Source organism: Dreissena polymorpha, chromosome 3, assembly GCF_020536995.1.
Source record: "Dreissena polymorpha isolate Duluth1 chromosome 3, UMN_Dpol_1.0, whole genome shotgun sequence".
In the NCBI taxonomy this organism is placed as follows: Eukaryota; Metazoa; Mollusca; class Bivalvia; order Myida; family Dreissenidae; genus Dreissena; species Dreissena polymorpha.
Window position 1 is genome coordinate 11,811,421 of NC_068357.1, and position 17,009 is coordinate 11,828,429.

The window sequence follows — 17,009 nt, forward strand, 5'->3', positions numbered from 1 at the left end:
ATCTTGGAGACTGTCTGGCAGCGTCTGGGAGTCTCTTTTAATTTATCAGATGGTCTTGGCACAGTAGCAGACTGTCTGGAAGGAACCAGCAAGTGCCTCGACTGTCTGGCATCGTCTGGGAGTCTCATGTAGGTGCCTAGTCAGTTTTGGCATATAATCATATTGCTTATAAAGTATAAAATACATCACTCATTGTATGAACACGGTTAGTCGAGTGGTCTAATCGATATACTTTTATTCCAGGGGTCAGTGGTTCGAGCCCAATTGAGGGTTACTTTTTTTCTTTCTTTAATTGTATTTTGTTTACTAGAGCTTTTAAGATCCAATGTTTACAGTTATCAATATAACACATTTAATGACAAACTTCAATACATGCCACAATCTGTGAAAAGGCCCCTTTAATTCAGCCGGTATGTGAGTCCTCGCGGCTATTAAAAAAGAGTTGTGTTTGCTTGTAAGACCGTTCGTGGTATTTACTTGTTTGTCGTTTCCCAATATTCAGCATAAAATACCTGCCGAGTGGTGTAAAGTGTCCCCCAACATAAACAGGTGCAGAAACTTAAGAGGCTCATGTTTCGCCTTGCTCTTTGGTAAAGGAGCAATGGCCAGAAATAAATTTCCTTATTTAAAACACATGAACTAAGGGATGAATAAGAGAATTGAAAAATAGAAAAACAATAATGACAGCAACAAACAAATATAAAAAGCTTCTGTGTGTATGTCCATGTCTTTATCGCTAAGAAGAGTTGTTGTTTTAATGTAATGAGAGTAATGTAATGTAATGTAATAATTATTTTATAAAATGATAGAAAATTAGAATGTTATGCACAAAAACGATACTATGCTTGTGATTTATGTTGATTATATAAGATATCAATGAACGAAAAAAAGAGTTACTTTACATTTATTTGTGTTATTCCATACAAACATTATGTTACTCAAAGTTTTAAAATACAAGTAAAAATAGACTTATGCATACATACATCAACACTATTACGTGCGACCGACAAATACAAATCCAGTAAAACATTAGATGGCAAAATTCGTGTGACAAGAATATTAAGTTCAATTTCACAATAATTTTTTAAGAGTATTAACGGTAATAATTTTTTTATATATATATATTCGCTTTTTGCACATTGTTATATGATACGAATACTATAAACGTTTTTTAAAGCACGACAAAGTCAAAAGGAAATCATTTATATTTGTAAAAAAATGATAAAGTCAGCGTAAGGAACATAGAAATTAAGCGAATGTCTAACATCGTTAATTAGAACGTTGTGGAACAGACCCCACACGATAACTCCCAGCCAGGTTTATATAGATTTTTTTCCAAATGAACCCTCTCGTGCCTCAACTAGATAGAGAAGCGCCCCATTGTTATTTTCTTAAATACCGTTCATGTCCTCGGGGTCTTTATCCACACAAACGTTGTTCTTGCCCACTTGGTTAATTGCGGATGACATCAAAAACCCTCTGTACTCCAGCGTCCATCCACTGTAGCAGGATGTCCTTGCCGGCAGCATCACCGTTGTCTTCCCGCGAGTCTAGCAGAGGGAACAAGGCACGTCTTTGTCATGTAGAGACCCAAATAATGTCCCTGCGTCCGTTTCGTACTCAGCCCCGTAAATTAAAGAGCGGCCCTGCTGCTCCTTGTCCTCGACTGCCGGCGTGTCAAATTCTGGATCGATGGGAAGACAAATATACTCCGCTGAACCGGTGTGTTGGTAGTGCCCACCAGCGGCTTGACCGCTGTGAAATTGCGAGGTCGTCGTGATGTTGGGGCACGTTTTCTTCCCCCACCGTATGTACGTGGAACCAGATTGTTCCCTCGACGCAGAGCGCAGTGTGTTTTGTGTCGCTTAAATCAAACAGAAATATTGTTCTTATGAATCGGGATGTTTAACTTTGTCATGGTTACATTGATAGCAATTATTAAAATAAATCCAGTGATGTTGAAAATGAAGATGACATTTTGTTAACCCGTAAAACATTTACACTTGCTTTCAAAATATAAGAACAAGAGATGTTATTCAGTTATATTATATGTATAATCTTGCCATCGTTTACGCTGAATACATCATCATAGATTCCGTACGAATAAGTAACTTCACTTACCTCAGGTATATTTTTCAAATGTTTAACAACATTTTAGAATTTTAATATTATAATAGTGGTGCACTACAATATCTACGAACACGGTGATCTTTAATGAGTACCTCATTACGTGGGTGATAATGGCATTGAGTACACGTATCTTGAAAAACATTCCCTAGTTTGCTAACATTTCCTTTAAATGGCGTAAGGTGAAAATGCTGTGAGTCTAGCTTTGGGATTTCAACCATGAAATTACGTTTCCTTGTTTTATTTGGTTTGCATGTCGACTTAAATTGAAAACACATTTAAAACAATTATACCAGAAAACTGTCTCGATCTAATTTGTAATTTGATACATAACGTATTCAATCCCTAGTACTTAATTTACTCTTTGTAATATATACATATTTATTCAGTATGAAATAAACATACAATAAGTTTAATTATTAGTAATACATGTTAAGAGATATGTAAAATCGTCAATTTGCGCCATGAATTACAATTTAAAATTATATTTTTAAATTAACATGTTATATTTGTACGCGATCGAAATATATTAAATCGCAATGTCTTATACAGTATCTTTTTAAGATATAAATACTATTGTATCTCGAAGTAAATCAATCAAAATCTTACTTACATTGCAGTTGGTTTTCTAGGGCTGCAACTTTCATTGCTGTTTCCGCTTTGAAATGGTCAAACCCGACCATTTTCGCCAGCACGTGGTATTCATATTCGAACGTGCTGGTCGGATCAAGAGCGTAAGCGCCGAGCAACAAACAAACGCATGTAAGGCTGCGAAACATCTTGTTACTCTACACGCGTTGGTATGAAGTATCTGCTTATAGCGCCGTATTTATAGTATATAAATATGTGACAGTGCATGCTATACATAGATGGTGACGTCACTACGTAATTGTCACCTCTATACTAAGACGCATCACATTCCCCTGGTTTGGGGAATTATGCTTCCGCCAAAGTAGTTCTGCGTAGGAATGAAAATGTTAATAATGCAAGAAAAATTGTTTTTAGCGTGTGTTTCAAACGGAATACTGTTTAAAGAAATGTTATTAAATATTTAAATGTGATTTTGAATCTCTATAAAGACTGATAGCAATTATCAAAAGCACGATTACCTGACCTACTTTCGCTTTCACTTTTTACTCGTTAAAGAAGTGCTACCCACAATTCCTTTCGCGTTAGTACACAGGTCAGTAAGACCGGTGTGTACACAATGTGTGACAGTGTACAATGATGAAAATCACGCAATGCATTATTGTACTGAAAAGAATGCTTATACCGAAACTCCAGTTTCGATATTACGCAACTTCTGAACTGAAAAATTGCATTTTCGCTAGTTTTATACAATATCGGATAGTATTTTTATTTACTGTTTTCAATGCGTTTTCTTGGTGAACGTTTGTGAAGATGTCAACTCAACAAAGGAGAAAAATTATACATATATATATTATAAATGCTTTATTCCGAAGTTTCCAGATTACTAGATGAATATTAAAATATGTTCTGCTATATTTCTAAATACTTCGATGCAAAGAGAGAATGACGTTGTTTTTGTTTCGTTTTTTTTGTCGTATCTCAAGTTTAAAATATGATGCTCTTATATTCTTCAAACCGTTGCGCACCTAACAGCTAACTGGTAATTAAATTGAGATGTAATGTCTCTCATTCTACTTTTTGAAATGTGATGTTATGAGGTTTATATGATTCCTTAATCATTCTAAACTAAGGTGATACTCGGCGACCATAAACCGATCGATACATCCGATGCTCTGTCATGGTCATTGCAACGAGCCTACGAGGTGATTCACTTTACTTATATGTAACCTGCTATTCGTATAGTTTGTCTATTGGCCACTTGATATAATTAAAGGAAAATTTGCTGCTAACAAAATTCTGATGCTGCCGAAACAAGATTTAAAATCCGTTTCTAGTATGAATCTATATTTTAACGAAACCAAGACGATATAAAATACGATTGTGACGACTTTTTACTAGTTTTCTTTTGAATTACATGGTTTGTTAAATACCTGTATATTACTCATAGACAACATATCAATAGTGTCTTAATAACAACTACCATATTTTAAAGTACGAAAATATCTTATTAAGAGTTTCTGTGTCGTTGTTCTGTTCAGTAATAATTTTCTGAATCGATAACGGTTGTTCGTGATTTTACTATTTGTTAACGTTTCTTAAAAATAAACATAATTGGGGTAAAATACTGAGTTCAGTATAAGCTTCAATAAATAATGTTTTCTTGTCCACAAAATATATCTTTAAAACCTCTATGTGGCGGCTGGTAACTACCAGTCAATCAAATAATAATGACAGCTCAGTGAAAACATTTGTACAGAATAACATTTCCAATGCGCATGAGTTGCATATCAGTGTTTTGTACCTTCAATGTCCTTGCAGGTATTGTGAAACACGTTCTCATTTTCAGGTTGAAACATGCTTACTAAATAATATTGTTGCCTTACCATATAACTTCCTTATGACGAGGACGTTATTTCGGCAAGAAATACAAAACTGATATGTGTATGTTAAAAATATATCTGAAACTGACAAACATGTATGATTATAAGAACAATGGGAAACAGGCTGTCGGCAAGAAGACCTCTCACTCTATATGTATAGTGCACACAAATGTGTTGAGAAAAAAGGTAACATCTTTATTTCATATAAAAGTGTTTTTTGGGGGCAAAATTGCGAACTTGCTCGCGATGTAAATTAGTAGCTATAGGGCAGCGTGCATGCAGTTATTGCTTAAAAGGCGTCATTGTTTTGAAACCATGAAACTATAAATCCTTTCAAATATTGCTCAATCTCTGTAGCAAGTGTGTTAATCTCCAAAGTAATCAGTGATGTCTTATTGATAACCGAGTTTGGGTGTACATTTGTTTAACGTGTGGATGACAATTTCCTACAAATAAGAAAAAGATCAGTTTACATCTCGTTTCAAAAATTGCGACAATGCAAAAGTGACACATCATTTCTGTACTGTGTACCGGTACAACAGTACTGTTGGGATTAAAAAAAAAAGATACGAAACATTGACGCGAATGGGGTTTACACAAAAATAAAATTCAAATGGAAAGGAATAACAAAAGAATCTCCATAAAGGTCTTTAAATAAAAAATAACCTTATATTTACATCATTTTATCTTATTTCACATTTGAAATAAACTGACACAAACTACATAGTAAAAGTAATCATCCTATTGAAAAGAGTACCAGTACATCATTTTTTAATATAATTCACGGGTCGACACCGTTAGACGCAACATTGATATATCATAGAGAATATTTATTATGAAAAGTACAAAAAGAAATAAGATCAACTGACAAAATTGGGTGTTGATCCAGATTAGAATTGAAAAAGTTTGCGTCACAGTCACGTTTCATTAGGCATGGTATCAAATATAGCAAAACGCTCTAAAATGCTTATTAATTTAAATATATACAAAACATAGGAGATATCTCCTTCATCCGCTCCTAGTCTCAACTTCGGTTTAATAAATATGCGTTAGGATCTAGTGTGTGATCCAGTGCGTGGATAACGTGGATTATGTTAAACCTTGTGTTGCAACAATATGTAACTGAGCCATTGTGTCTCGCTATGTCTACTAATATTATTAGTAGATGTAGTCAACAATGTAAGTAAATCACCATCATCATTACAAATAGTATACAATTTTATTATGCAGAAACGTCACCACCTAGCTGTATTTATTAATGTTATACACGATCCTTGATACTGTTATGATTTTCTATGATCATGAGACTCTGGACAAATTTAATGCATCGTTTAACTCTGCCACGACTTATTAATTTAAAATTAAACAGTGCCCTACCACCAGAGCTATACCATCATAAGTGATTACAAATAAAAAAAATGAAATTCTGTTATTTTGGGTTTGTAATCATTTATTACGTTTGAAGATGAAAACAAAGCGTGTTCAGTATATGTAGCACAAAATACACCCTTCATATGTGTGTCCTGGCGACTTAAGCACAACATAAAGATGGGGAATTATATATAGACATCCATATATCTGTATAATATTTACATATAATATGCAAAGTACATTTTAGCATAATAAAATCGCAGCCCCATAAAGACATGCATATTTATTTTACCTAAGTGTCGCTTGTTTTTATTTTTTTTAAGTTGAAATTGTTCTAAAAATAGTATAGCAGATGTAAACAACTAAAATGACTAATAATTAAACGTGTATATGTGACTACATATTTTATAATAACGTAAGACTTTTAAATAGATAATTATAAAAAAATGTTAATCTTTGACTCATTAACGAATTTAACAAACCAATAAGCTTTTACGTTATAACGTTTATGAACGGAAGGAACAGACGACGCACGCAATTTCTCTTCCTTCTACGTACGGAGAGCATTGCAGAGTGCCGCATCGACCTTCAACCATGTAAAACAAGGCTCCATTTAGGTCTGCAACGCTTGAGTGCAATGGCTCGGCATATTTGTCCATGCAGACATACCCTTTGCCGTGATGTGAATGAAGCTCCCCCATCAGGTATCCCTGGTACTCCTTCGACCAGCCGCTGTAGCACGTTGTACGTCCTGGAATCATCAGAGTTGTTTTCCCTCTAGCAAGACAGACAGCGCACGGAACGTCGTTCTGGTGGAGATTGCTGAATGCAGGATTTGATTGTGTTTCGTACTCAGCGCCATACATCAAAGATCTTGTCGGATCGGACACATCATTGTATTGGTCATACTCTGGGTCGCTTGGCAGGCAAATGTATTCACCAGAGCCAGGGTGGGTATAATGTCCACCGGCTGCCTGTCCTGTATACACCTGTGTAGTGCCTGTGACATTGGGACATGTTCTCATACCCCAGTGAACGTACGTCGCTGACGTATGTTTTTGTGAGTTGGCAGTACAAGCTGGAAAAGTGAAAGCCAAGATTACTTCTGTAGTATATATTGTCTTTTGTAACATTCAAACCAGTCTAAATGAGCTATTATGAATTAACAATAACAGCCAACCGGTTAATCGTGTCGGAATAATACGTTTTATACTTACGTCTCAGACCTACACATTCAGAGGCTTAAATAAATTTAGCATGATTGCAACAGCAGACAAATGGTTAAAATAAATATGCATTCATATTTCAAATATTGTATTATAAGTGAACGTTGAATTCATATATGCACTCTATGAATCACTTAATGACAACATATTTTAGGTATTAAAAAATAGTAAAATTTATATTTAAAACCGGTGTCGTGTATTCATATGATTTAATTCCCATAGATACACAATATTCTTCCTTGTCATATACATCGGTATATAACTGTTACTATCACTTACCCACGGTTGACTTGATCTGTTAATGAACACAATTAATTCATCATGTATTTTAAAGCCCCATAAACTATAAAAATCAACGAATATTTCGTAAAATATTTCGTAAAGTTAACGCATAGACATCAGTGTTCCTTATAGCAATAGCCAAAATTCAAACGCTAGATGTGGTCTGGTAACGTGATACAAAATTCTCGTTTTTATTTTTTGTGGAATATTTTTTATCAGAATAAAAAGCACGATCAAAAGCTTAAAAGAAGTTCCAAATACGTTTAAAGTACTAATGGGAATGAATTTGTAATACGATCCCAAAACAATAGTTGACTATTCTCGGTTGTCAAATGCACAATATCTCATTAAATCAAATTTATTTTTCAATCTTTATAGATTTTGGTCATACTCTGTCTGGTATCCTTGACACTACCTAGGCAAAGTTCAAATCTAGGTTACCTGCGTTCTAAAACTTGTTCATGAAAACTTAAATGAAAAACAACAACAGCGAAGTCAATTATACAAGAAAACTTATCTCGATCTAATTATGTAATTTGATACCGCACGTATTTAGTCTCTCGTATTAAATTTACTCTTTGTGATAGATATATTTGGTTAGTATGAAATAAGCATACACTAAGTTTAAATATGAGTAATACATGTTAAAATATTAGTACAGTCTTCATTCACGCTATGAATTACAATTAAAAATTATATTTTTAAATCAACATATTATTTTATATCTCGAATTCAATCAATAAAAATCTAACTTACATTGCAGTTGGTTTTCTAAGGCTGCAACTTTCATTGCTGTTTCCGCTTTGAACTGGTCAAGCTCGACCAGTTTCGCAAGCACGTGGTATTCATATTCGAACGTGCTGGTCGGATCAATAGAGTAGACGCTTTGCAGCAAACACACGACCGTAATGCAACGAAACATTTTATGAGATCCAAGAGTTCGTATGCATTATCTTGAAAAAGTGCCTTATTTATATTAGAATTTCTAGTCAGTCACGTGATAGTGTACACGTATGAAATTTCATTCCATGAAAAAAATGTTCCTGGTAGAATTACGAAACCGAAACTTCAGTTTCTATATTACTCATCGTCTTAGGTTATTTGTATGTTAAAAATAAATCTGAAACTATCAAGCAAGTATTATTATAAGAAGAACAGGCGATAGACTGACGCAAGGGTACCTATTTCCCACATATCTTTGTATTTTAAACCGAGCTTCTAACTTTTGAAATAAACTCCAATATACATTTAATTATTGTAAATACATTATTTTTCATATACTAGTTCTTTATACTATATCTTAGATAAATTGTTTTAAAAAATACCATGAACAACCGTTTTTAAGAAAATTAGTATCGAGCGATAACTCTGTTCCAACAATACTATTTAAATAGCAAGTGTCTCATTTCCATCGTTTTTACTACCAAACATAAAATCGTCCTATATTCACAGGCTTGCTCAGTACGGCTAACTACAAATTCGAGGATTACGGGTTCGATTTTCGGCCCTGATACATTATTTGTTTGGGGATTGGTCACGAAATCTTATCTACGATCATCCTCCCTCTACCTTTGATTCAAGTACGTATGTTCACTGTTGTTAAGGTAACCTAGTAGATCTCCCAGATAAAATGTGAGTCGACAAATGAATGCGGTTATTTAACTAAAATAATATTGAAAACGGCACAAAATTTCAATAAAGAAAAAAACATACATCCTGCACACAAATTACTTGAGCGAGAAGGATAAATCTTAATTGACTTTCATTTTTGTCCAAAGCGCAATGTAAATTTTTAATCATATGACAGCGTGCACGCTCTACTTGCTTAAAATGGCGAAATTGTTTTAAAACAAAGAAAAGAAACTATAACCTATGTAATATTTTACCCACAATGCCAGCAATTATATTAAACTCCAAGGTACTAAGCTATGGTAAATTGATAAATGGGATTGCGCATACATGTATTTAACGTGTGGATTACAATACCTTACAAATAAGGATACGATGTTTATCTGTAAATATCACATTTCAAAATACTGAGAAACAGGTGAGGTAAATGACAAGTGACTTCCATGAGACTATTGGGATTTGAAATATTTCATTGACGCAAGTGGGTTTTACCCCAAAAATTATATATAAACAATGATCATTAGTTGTTATTCGGAACGCTCCAATCTGGCTTTTTCCGATATTTGAGCACGAGCGGTAGGTACAAACACAAGCTGACTAGCATATTTTAGAAGAGAGTGAATCAATAATTTCTCTTTTCGCTGAATAGTAAACACCACTTTTTCTGCTCCAACGTTCGTTATAGTTGATAAAAATACCATGACTAAATCATTTTTCTTTGAATAAACTAATCTCGATCGAGTTTAATTTGTAAGAATACTATGTAACACGATATAATGCTGCATGTACATGTAAACAGCTTCGGTCACGTAACTTAATGTCATTGCATATACTGTGCGTGGCCTGGGCATTCAGTTTTAATGGAAGTTTGTCAACGAAACTACCGAGAGTGACTCCATCGTATATATATTTTGCTATTCAAGTATATTTAAAATCATAAAGACAAGTACCAAAGCACAAAAACCTTATTATCCTCAGTCCATTCGTAGTAGTAGAACTGGTGGATATTTATATGTCTATTGATATAGCTCTAGTGTGATGCTTTTCTTAAATCTGATCTGAAAAGTAAAGAAAATTATTCGCTTAAGACTAAACCTTAAGATTAGAAGGCACATCACTAACGAGCTTTACCATATATTACTTTTATTTGCTATATCTATAAAACATGCCAAAAACAGGAACATGAATAATGTTGTTCAGAAGAAATATTGCATATGTCATGCCGTTTGTATAGGTTCCTTCATTACCATACAGCTGGCAAAGTCTGTTTTTCATGTCTTTAAGGATGTTAGCTACTGGACCCATTCGTTTAGGCGGCTGTACATCTGAACGGTGTATTTAGACTTTAATCATGTAATAAACGTCTGACATACATGTATATCAGTGTTAGATTTGTTATGTGTAATTATTAATAATAATAGTAATAACAACAAATGACTTTTGACATTTCCTAAAAGAAACACTACTGTCGTTTAAATACTTATTATCTACTACTGAATGGTAAGCAAATCAGATATCGACAATACTGGTCATTACTGTATTAATGACAATGTGTTGACCTTCCGCGCGCGCTCAGAAATCGGAAAAACCCAACAGCGATCGAGTTCCGAATTAAATCTATAGCTATTATTGCATAAACTCTATCTAAAATGCCCTCTTGGCATAAGGCCCTGATATGTGTTTTTCATATCCATAATCTGGTCCACGCGCAGTTACTTCCCTTCTCCAGCCTTTGACGACTTTCCTAGCATAAATGGGGAACTGAATAAGCACCAGTTTCCTCATACATGCAAGGATAAAGGCAATGGATATTTCAATCCACTTTTCAAATTATTCCATCTTCACACTCTTGAAAACAGCTTAATTTTATTACCAACGTCAATGAAGTTAAGGTTATTTACTCAACACTTTTAAAAGACTATGTTGTAAATGTAAGTGTTCATGTACCTTCAACGTTCCTGCTGTATGCTTGAAATACTTCAGTGACAATACTTATGTTTGCAGTATAATTATCATATTACCAACGTCAATGAAGTTAAGGTTATTTACTCAACACTTTTAAAAGACTATGCTGTAAATGTAAGTGTTCATGTACCTTCAACGTCCCTGCTGTTTGCTTGAAGTACTTCAGTGACAATACTTATGTTTGCAGTATAATTTTTATACAATTTAGTTGGAACGAAATAAGATAAACCTGTACGAAAGAAACATCTATGAAAACAATGATTTATTCTGACGATATATTTAACCGTCACGACCAGTATATTCCAAAATAATTCATCATTTCTTACTTTGAGTGGCTTCATTTCAAATTTGCATTATTCCACTGTTTAAACACATTTGAAATCGAAAACTGCCTATCCGAAGGTAAAGCCTCGTCATTTCTGATGATGACCGAGTGAGGCATATGTAAAACACAACATCGAACTGTATGACGTCATACGAAATAATCGAATTATTTTGTTCATGTCGAATAAACAAGACATATTGTTTTCAATGTTATTTTAATTTATTTTGGTGTGTGTGATATTTGCTCTGACATAATCATCTGCGGGCGCTCTCAAAATGCGCACTCGGGCAGGAACGGATTTTTCGAGCGCCCAAAGATGATCATTCCCTCGAAAACGTGTAGTATAAAAATAAAGAATACTTTTTACAAGATGGAATTTTAATCAGTTAATCTTATTTCAAATTTCAAATTTGCGAGAAAACATTGACACAAATACATAGAAAAACAAATCATCCTCTTTAGTGGAGTAACGGTGAAGTTATATATATGTTTAAAGATAAATTTAATGTCGTTTGACGCATAATTACGAAGCATTTTTATAAAATGGTGAAAATAGAACATCAAACGTACAAAAATAAATTTGACCAGCTGGCGAAAACGGGTTTAAATCCCGATGAAAACGCAAAAGTTTGCATCACAATCGCAAACCATAATCACCGTCTATCATCACCACCGGAAAAAGATGAACAGCGAAGCGAAAGTAAACAAACCAACCATGGAGAGCAGTGAGTATTTACCTAAAATATCTAATAATTACTCGCTCCTGGATAACCGGTGCGTGTTAGGCATCTTAAAGAAAGATTAATATGTTTAAATGTGTATCTATATTGCAATTCGTATTGATGAAGCGTTATTTACACATATTTATGACTGCTTGGTACCGGTTTGAACGTGGTACTTCTCGAAGAATCAGCTTTTCTTTCATGATAACATGGTTTGTCATCGTGTATGAAGTTGATTTCCTTTTCTTATAGGCAATATATACCATCTTAACGCTATTTCTGGTCTTGGTTTGATTATTGTTCGTGGAAATCTATTAACATAAAATAACTGTAGTGTACGGCGAATAGTTGTTTATAGCAAAAGTCGTGTATAGTGAGAAAATTCCATGAAATATTCATTCGTTTGAATGTTTAACCCATTTAACCACGCAGGCCTATGCAGTAAACTGTTTTTTTTTAGTGGTTGCAAATACCATTTTCAGGCGAAACCTCGTTCTGATTTATGATCCAAAGATACATTGCGGGAAAACGTTACGCTTGTTATCTTTTTAAAATAGAATCTATCCACAATATAGAGTTATGCTAAAGAGGAGAAACCAGAATGAAGTATATGCCACTGCAAACCGTATTTTGAGTTCGGTTAGCAACCCCAGCAGACAAGATGCTTATCAGCTGGTCAGTAGGGAATTTCCATTAATGTTATAGTCATCCCAGAAAATTAATTAACTCTTCATTATTAGATTTTGAATCAAAATAAAATTATATAGACATTAATAAGCATTAAAGTTGCTCTGCGATGAATATAGTTTCAATAAAGAATCCATTGATGATGCCTTGCAAAAACAGAAGTTAAGTCAGATAATCTTATTAATCTTACAGATCGCTATCTTTACATTTTTAGACGCGCTTTTTACACGTACATGTTTATTCTCTTTTCCGGGTACTATAACTTTCATGAATATTTATGATTTGTACATGTTTAGACTCTTATTAGATTGGTCTACACAAATATACTTGAATTCTTGCACTATCTTAACGGGTGACAGGCCCCAAAGTTGTCGCAAATTAAAATGATTTTTAGAAAATATTTGTTCAAGATACACATAGATTCTTAAATTTGGGTCTTTGCCCTTTTAATGATGTATATATAAATCCTAATTTTAAACCTTGTTTTTCCCCCCCGCCCCCTCCCGCATTTCATAATACGAATGCCGACGCTATGTGCGTTTGCGGTTGAACGCTACAATGCTGTGAACAGAAAGTCAGCCGAGTTCCAATAATTACACGAGTTGAATATCATCCTGATTGGAATCCAATTGTAAGTAAATATTTTATCCATTCATCTTGATGTTAAAACATAACTAAGATGAAATACACTAGAATCGTATTAAACTAAAATACGGAGTGAATAATGGTCGATCGATGTAGCAGGTGCCCGTCATTCAAAACTTTTTTTAATTATAAACAATGCATCAGACGTATTCTTTGGCCATAAACGGTCTCATCGTACAAAAAATAATTGTATTTATTTGTTTAACACCAAGATGGTCACGTATTTGCGAAATGTTCATGTATTTTCCCTTACAATCTCAAAACTATTCGCCGTACACAATTTAATTTTATTTTGCTATACGCCGTACACATCAGGTTCTATTCGCCGTGCACAACGAAGTTTATATTTTAGCTAGACATTTGCATACTAACTAGATTTTTGGGCTGAAGCTTGCAAAAGCCGATAGTTTTTATAATTCTATTTGCACACCATTGAAAAATTTTGTCAGGCCCCGTGGCGGTGTTGCTCCTGGTGTTAATGGCACTTAATAATTCTGTTATAGTAAATGGTAAATTGAGAGGCGTGCTGTTGTCCCCAGGCTCATTTAAAATATTTTGGTGCTCAGTCTCAAACCGCTTTTGATAATTCAAAGTTTCAACGGGACGGTTTGAGTCACTGGAGACAGATCGGAAGTGTCGTACCAAAAATTGAGCCTTTTCCCTTGGGGTAGTGGCAATTTCGCCTTTGTATTTAAGTAGCGGTACAGGGGTGAATGATTTTTCTTTAATTCTGTGAATTTTTTGCCAAAAATCCCTAGTATTTTTCGTAGTAATAATTGCTGAATCACAGAATTCTTTCCAATTTTGAGTTTTTGCGTCCAAAATAACCCGCTTTGCCTGATTTTCGAGGGACCTATAATCAAGAAGATTATGCTCAGCGGGGTTCTTTTTAAGAATTTTTAAAACTTTTTTACGGGCCTGTACCGCCTTGGAGCACGCCTCATTCTACCACGGGACCCTATTTCTGGCTTTAACAATGCCGGAGGAGACCGGTATGCTACATTCCGCTATGGACAGTATCTTGCTAGTTAAGATGTTACAAAACAGATTTGAGTCCTGAGAGTGAACATCTGCAAGGGAGAGATCTGAGCAGAGGTCCCTAAACTGGGCCCAATTAGCTTTTTCCAATAAAAACTTTTGCTCTCCTGAGCATTGAGCCTCAGTTTCCTGTGCAATATAGTTGAGCAGGGTAACCTGTTGTGGGAGGTGATCAGATCTCATGGTATCATTAACGGTTGCCATGCAGACGCACTTGCTATCCTGGCATTAACAGCAGTAAGGTCAATGTGGGAGTTTAAACCAGTGGGGTTAAAGTCTGGTTGGAGAACCGTCATTGAGCAGTATAAGGTCTTGCTCGTCCAACCATTCTATAACCGCCCGACCTTCTGCATCTGAATTGTTGGAACCCCAAGCAGGGTGATGTGCATTAAAGTACCCTGTGAATATTACGTCATAGGGTCCTTTAATGGTCCTTTATTCCTTAAAGAGGCCGTTCAGAGTTTCAAGATCACATCCTCTTGAATATAAATTGACCAGGATAAGAGGCCGGTTCTTGTCAATAACCAATTTAATTGTTAATGCCTCAATAGCAGTGCTACCATCAGATTTAAATTGGTTGTTCACTCCCAGGTGTTCATAATTAATTGAGTTTTTGATATATATGGCAAGGCCACCAGCAATATTATGGTTTAAAATACCAATTGTTTTTAATTCACAGTTGTACCCAGGTATATGTTTTACTGTACTATTGGACAATTTGGTTTCCTTTAAGCATAGGATATGGGTATTAGGGCTATTATCGATAAAATACTTTAACTCTGTATGTTTGTTGGCGGTAAGACCACCGAAATTGGAAAAATTAGTAAGATCATGACCTATATATGCCTGAAAACAGCTGTTCAATCTGCTGAGTGTTGACCTATAAGTAAGATGTAAACAGATGGGCTCTAAAATCATGTACAGGGAAATTTAGCACAGTTATTCAACTTAGAAGTTTAAAATTAACTACACACCATAATTGCAATACAAATTTATAGATTTAAATAATAAAATAACGAAAAAAAAAAACAGCCTTTATATATTAATCAAGATATTATATATATACGGTTACTGATTATTTGAAATTTATTTACATACCTCTCTGTATCAAATAGTAATAATATGTAATACTAGTGATTAACAGGGTAAAAAATTATACACAAGAGGAACATACACAAAACAATATTGATCAGGTTTACATGAAATATTCTTGAACTCGTCTAGAATTGATCCAATTTTGGTAAGTTGCAATGGAGCTCGCTTTCTCATAAAATCGTCTACGATGGATACAATTTTGGTAAGTATCAATAGAGCTGGCTTACTCTTGAAATCGTCTAAAATGGATACAATTTCGATTAGTATCAATAGAGCTGCCTAGACTCTTGAAATCGTTTAAAATGGATCCAAATTCCGTAAGTATCAATAAAGCTGGCTAAAATTAGAATGGATCCAATTTCGGTAAGTATCAATAGAGCTGGCTAGACTCTTGAAATTGTCTTGAATGGATCCAATTTGGATAGTATCAATAGAGCTGGCTATACTCTTGAAATCGTCTAGAAAGGATCCAATTTTGGTAAGTATCAATAGAGCTTGCTACACTCTTGAAATCGTCTAGAATGGACCCAATTTCGGTAGGTATCAATAAAGCTGGCTAGACTCTTAAAATTGTCCAGAATGGATCCAATTTTGGTAAGTATCAATAGAGCTGGCTAGACTAATGAGATTGTCTAGAATGGATCCCATTTTGGAAAGTATCAATACAGCTGGCTATACTCTTGAAATCGTCTAGAATTGATTCAATTTGGTAAGTTTCAATGGAGCTGGCAATACTCATAAAATCGTCTACGATGGATACAATTTTGGTAAGTATCAATAGAGCTGGCTAACTCTTGAAATCGTCTAGAATGGATCCAATTTTGGTAAGCATCAAGAGAGCTGGCGAGACTCTTGAAATCGTCTAGAAAGGATCCAAATTCGGTAAGTATCAATAGATATGGCTATACTCTTGAAATTGTCTAGAATGGATCCCATTTTGGTAAGTATCAATGGAGCTGGCTAACTCTTTAAAACGTCTAGAATGGATCCAATTTTAGTAAGTATCAATAGAGCTGGCTAGACTCTTGAAATCGTCCAGAATGGATCCAATTTCGGTAAGTATCAACACGGAGCGTATATTGACAGGAGTTGAAACGAGTTTTTGACCCTTACTGTAGTACATTCAAATTTATGCAAAACTAATCATCCGATTTTATTGGTTTTTACGTTTTCTTGTTGAACATGAATTCCTCTTTCAAACAAAATATAACATTTAGTATATTTCCGTTGTTATTAATGGATGTATAGCGAGTTAAACACGAGAAATACACATTTTATGTTTTACCCACGCGCGTTTAACCTTGTCGATACTTTGTTTCGTAAACAGTAGCTATCTTTTAGCGTACATCGAAGAGCCGAGGTTATACATTTTGATGTACCCACTCACGTCTTTTTTTCTAATTTTACTTTTATTTATCGGCCGATT

The 17,009-nt window shown here is 34.5% G+C and overlaps 1 protein-coding gene across 1 annotated transcript; it reads right to left on the bottom strand.

The window, feature by feature from the left end:
• Positions 1-5,993: 5,993 nt before the first annotated feature.
• Positions 5,994-8,414, bottom strand: LOC127874935 (short-chain collagen C4-like). The gene is made up of 2 exons (XM_052419628.1): positions 8,234-8,414; positions 5,994-7,047 (listed from the first exon to the last, which is right to left on the bottom strand). The coding sequence occupies exons 1-2, from the start codon at positions 8,397-8,399 to the stop codon at positions 6,476-6,478; spliced, it is 738 nt and encodes a 245-aa protein (XP_052275588.1). The 5' UTR covers positions 8,400-8,414; the 3' UTR covers positions 5,994-6,475.
• Between the last annotated feature and the right edge of the window lie 8,595 nt (positions 8,415-17,009).

What these genes read in the sequence shown, in the direction of transcription:
- LOC127874935 (XM_052419628.1), bottom strand. Translation starts at nt 8,399, where the DNA reads ATGTTTCGTTGCATTACGGTCGTGTGTTTGCTGCAAAGCGTCTACTCT. An exon ending in CTTAGAAAACCAACTGCAAT is followed by an intron (nt 7,048 to 8,233) that starts GTAAGTTAGATT and finishes TCACTTTTCCAG; the next exon opens with CTTGTACTGCCAACTCACAA.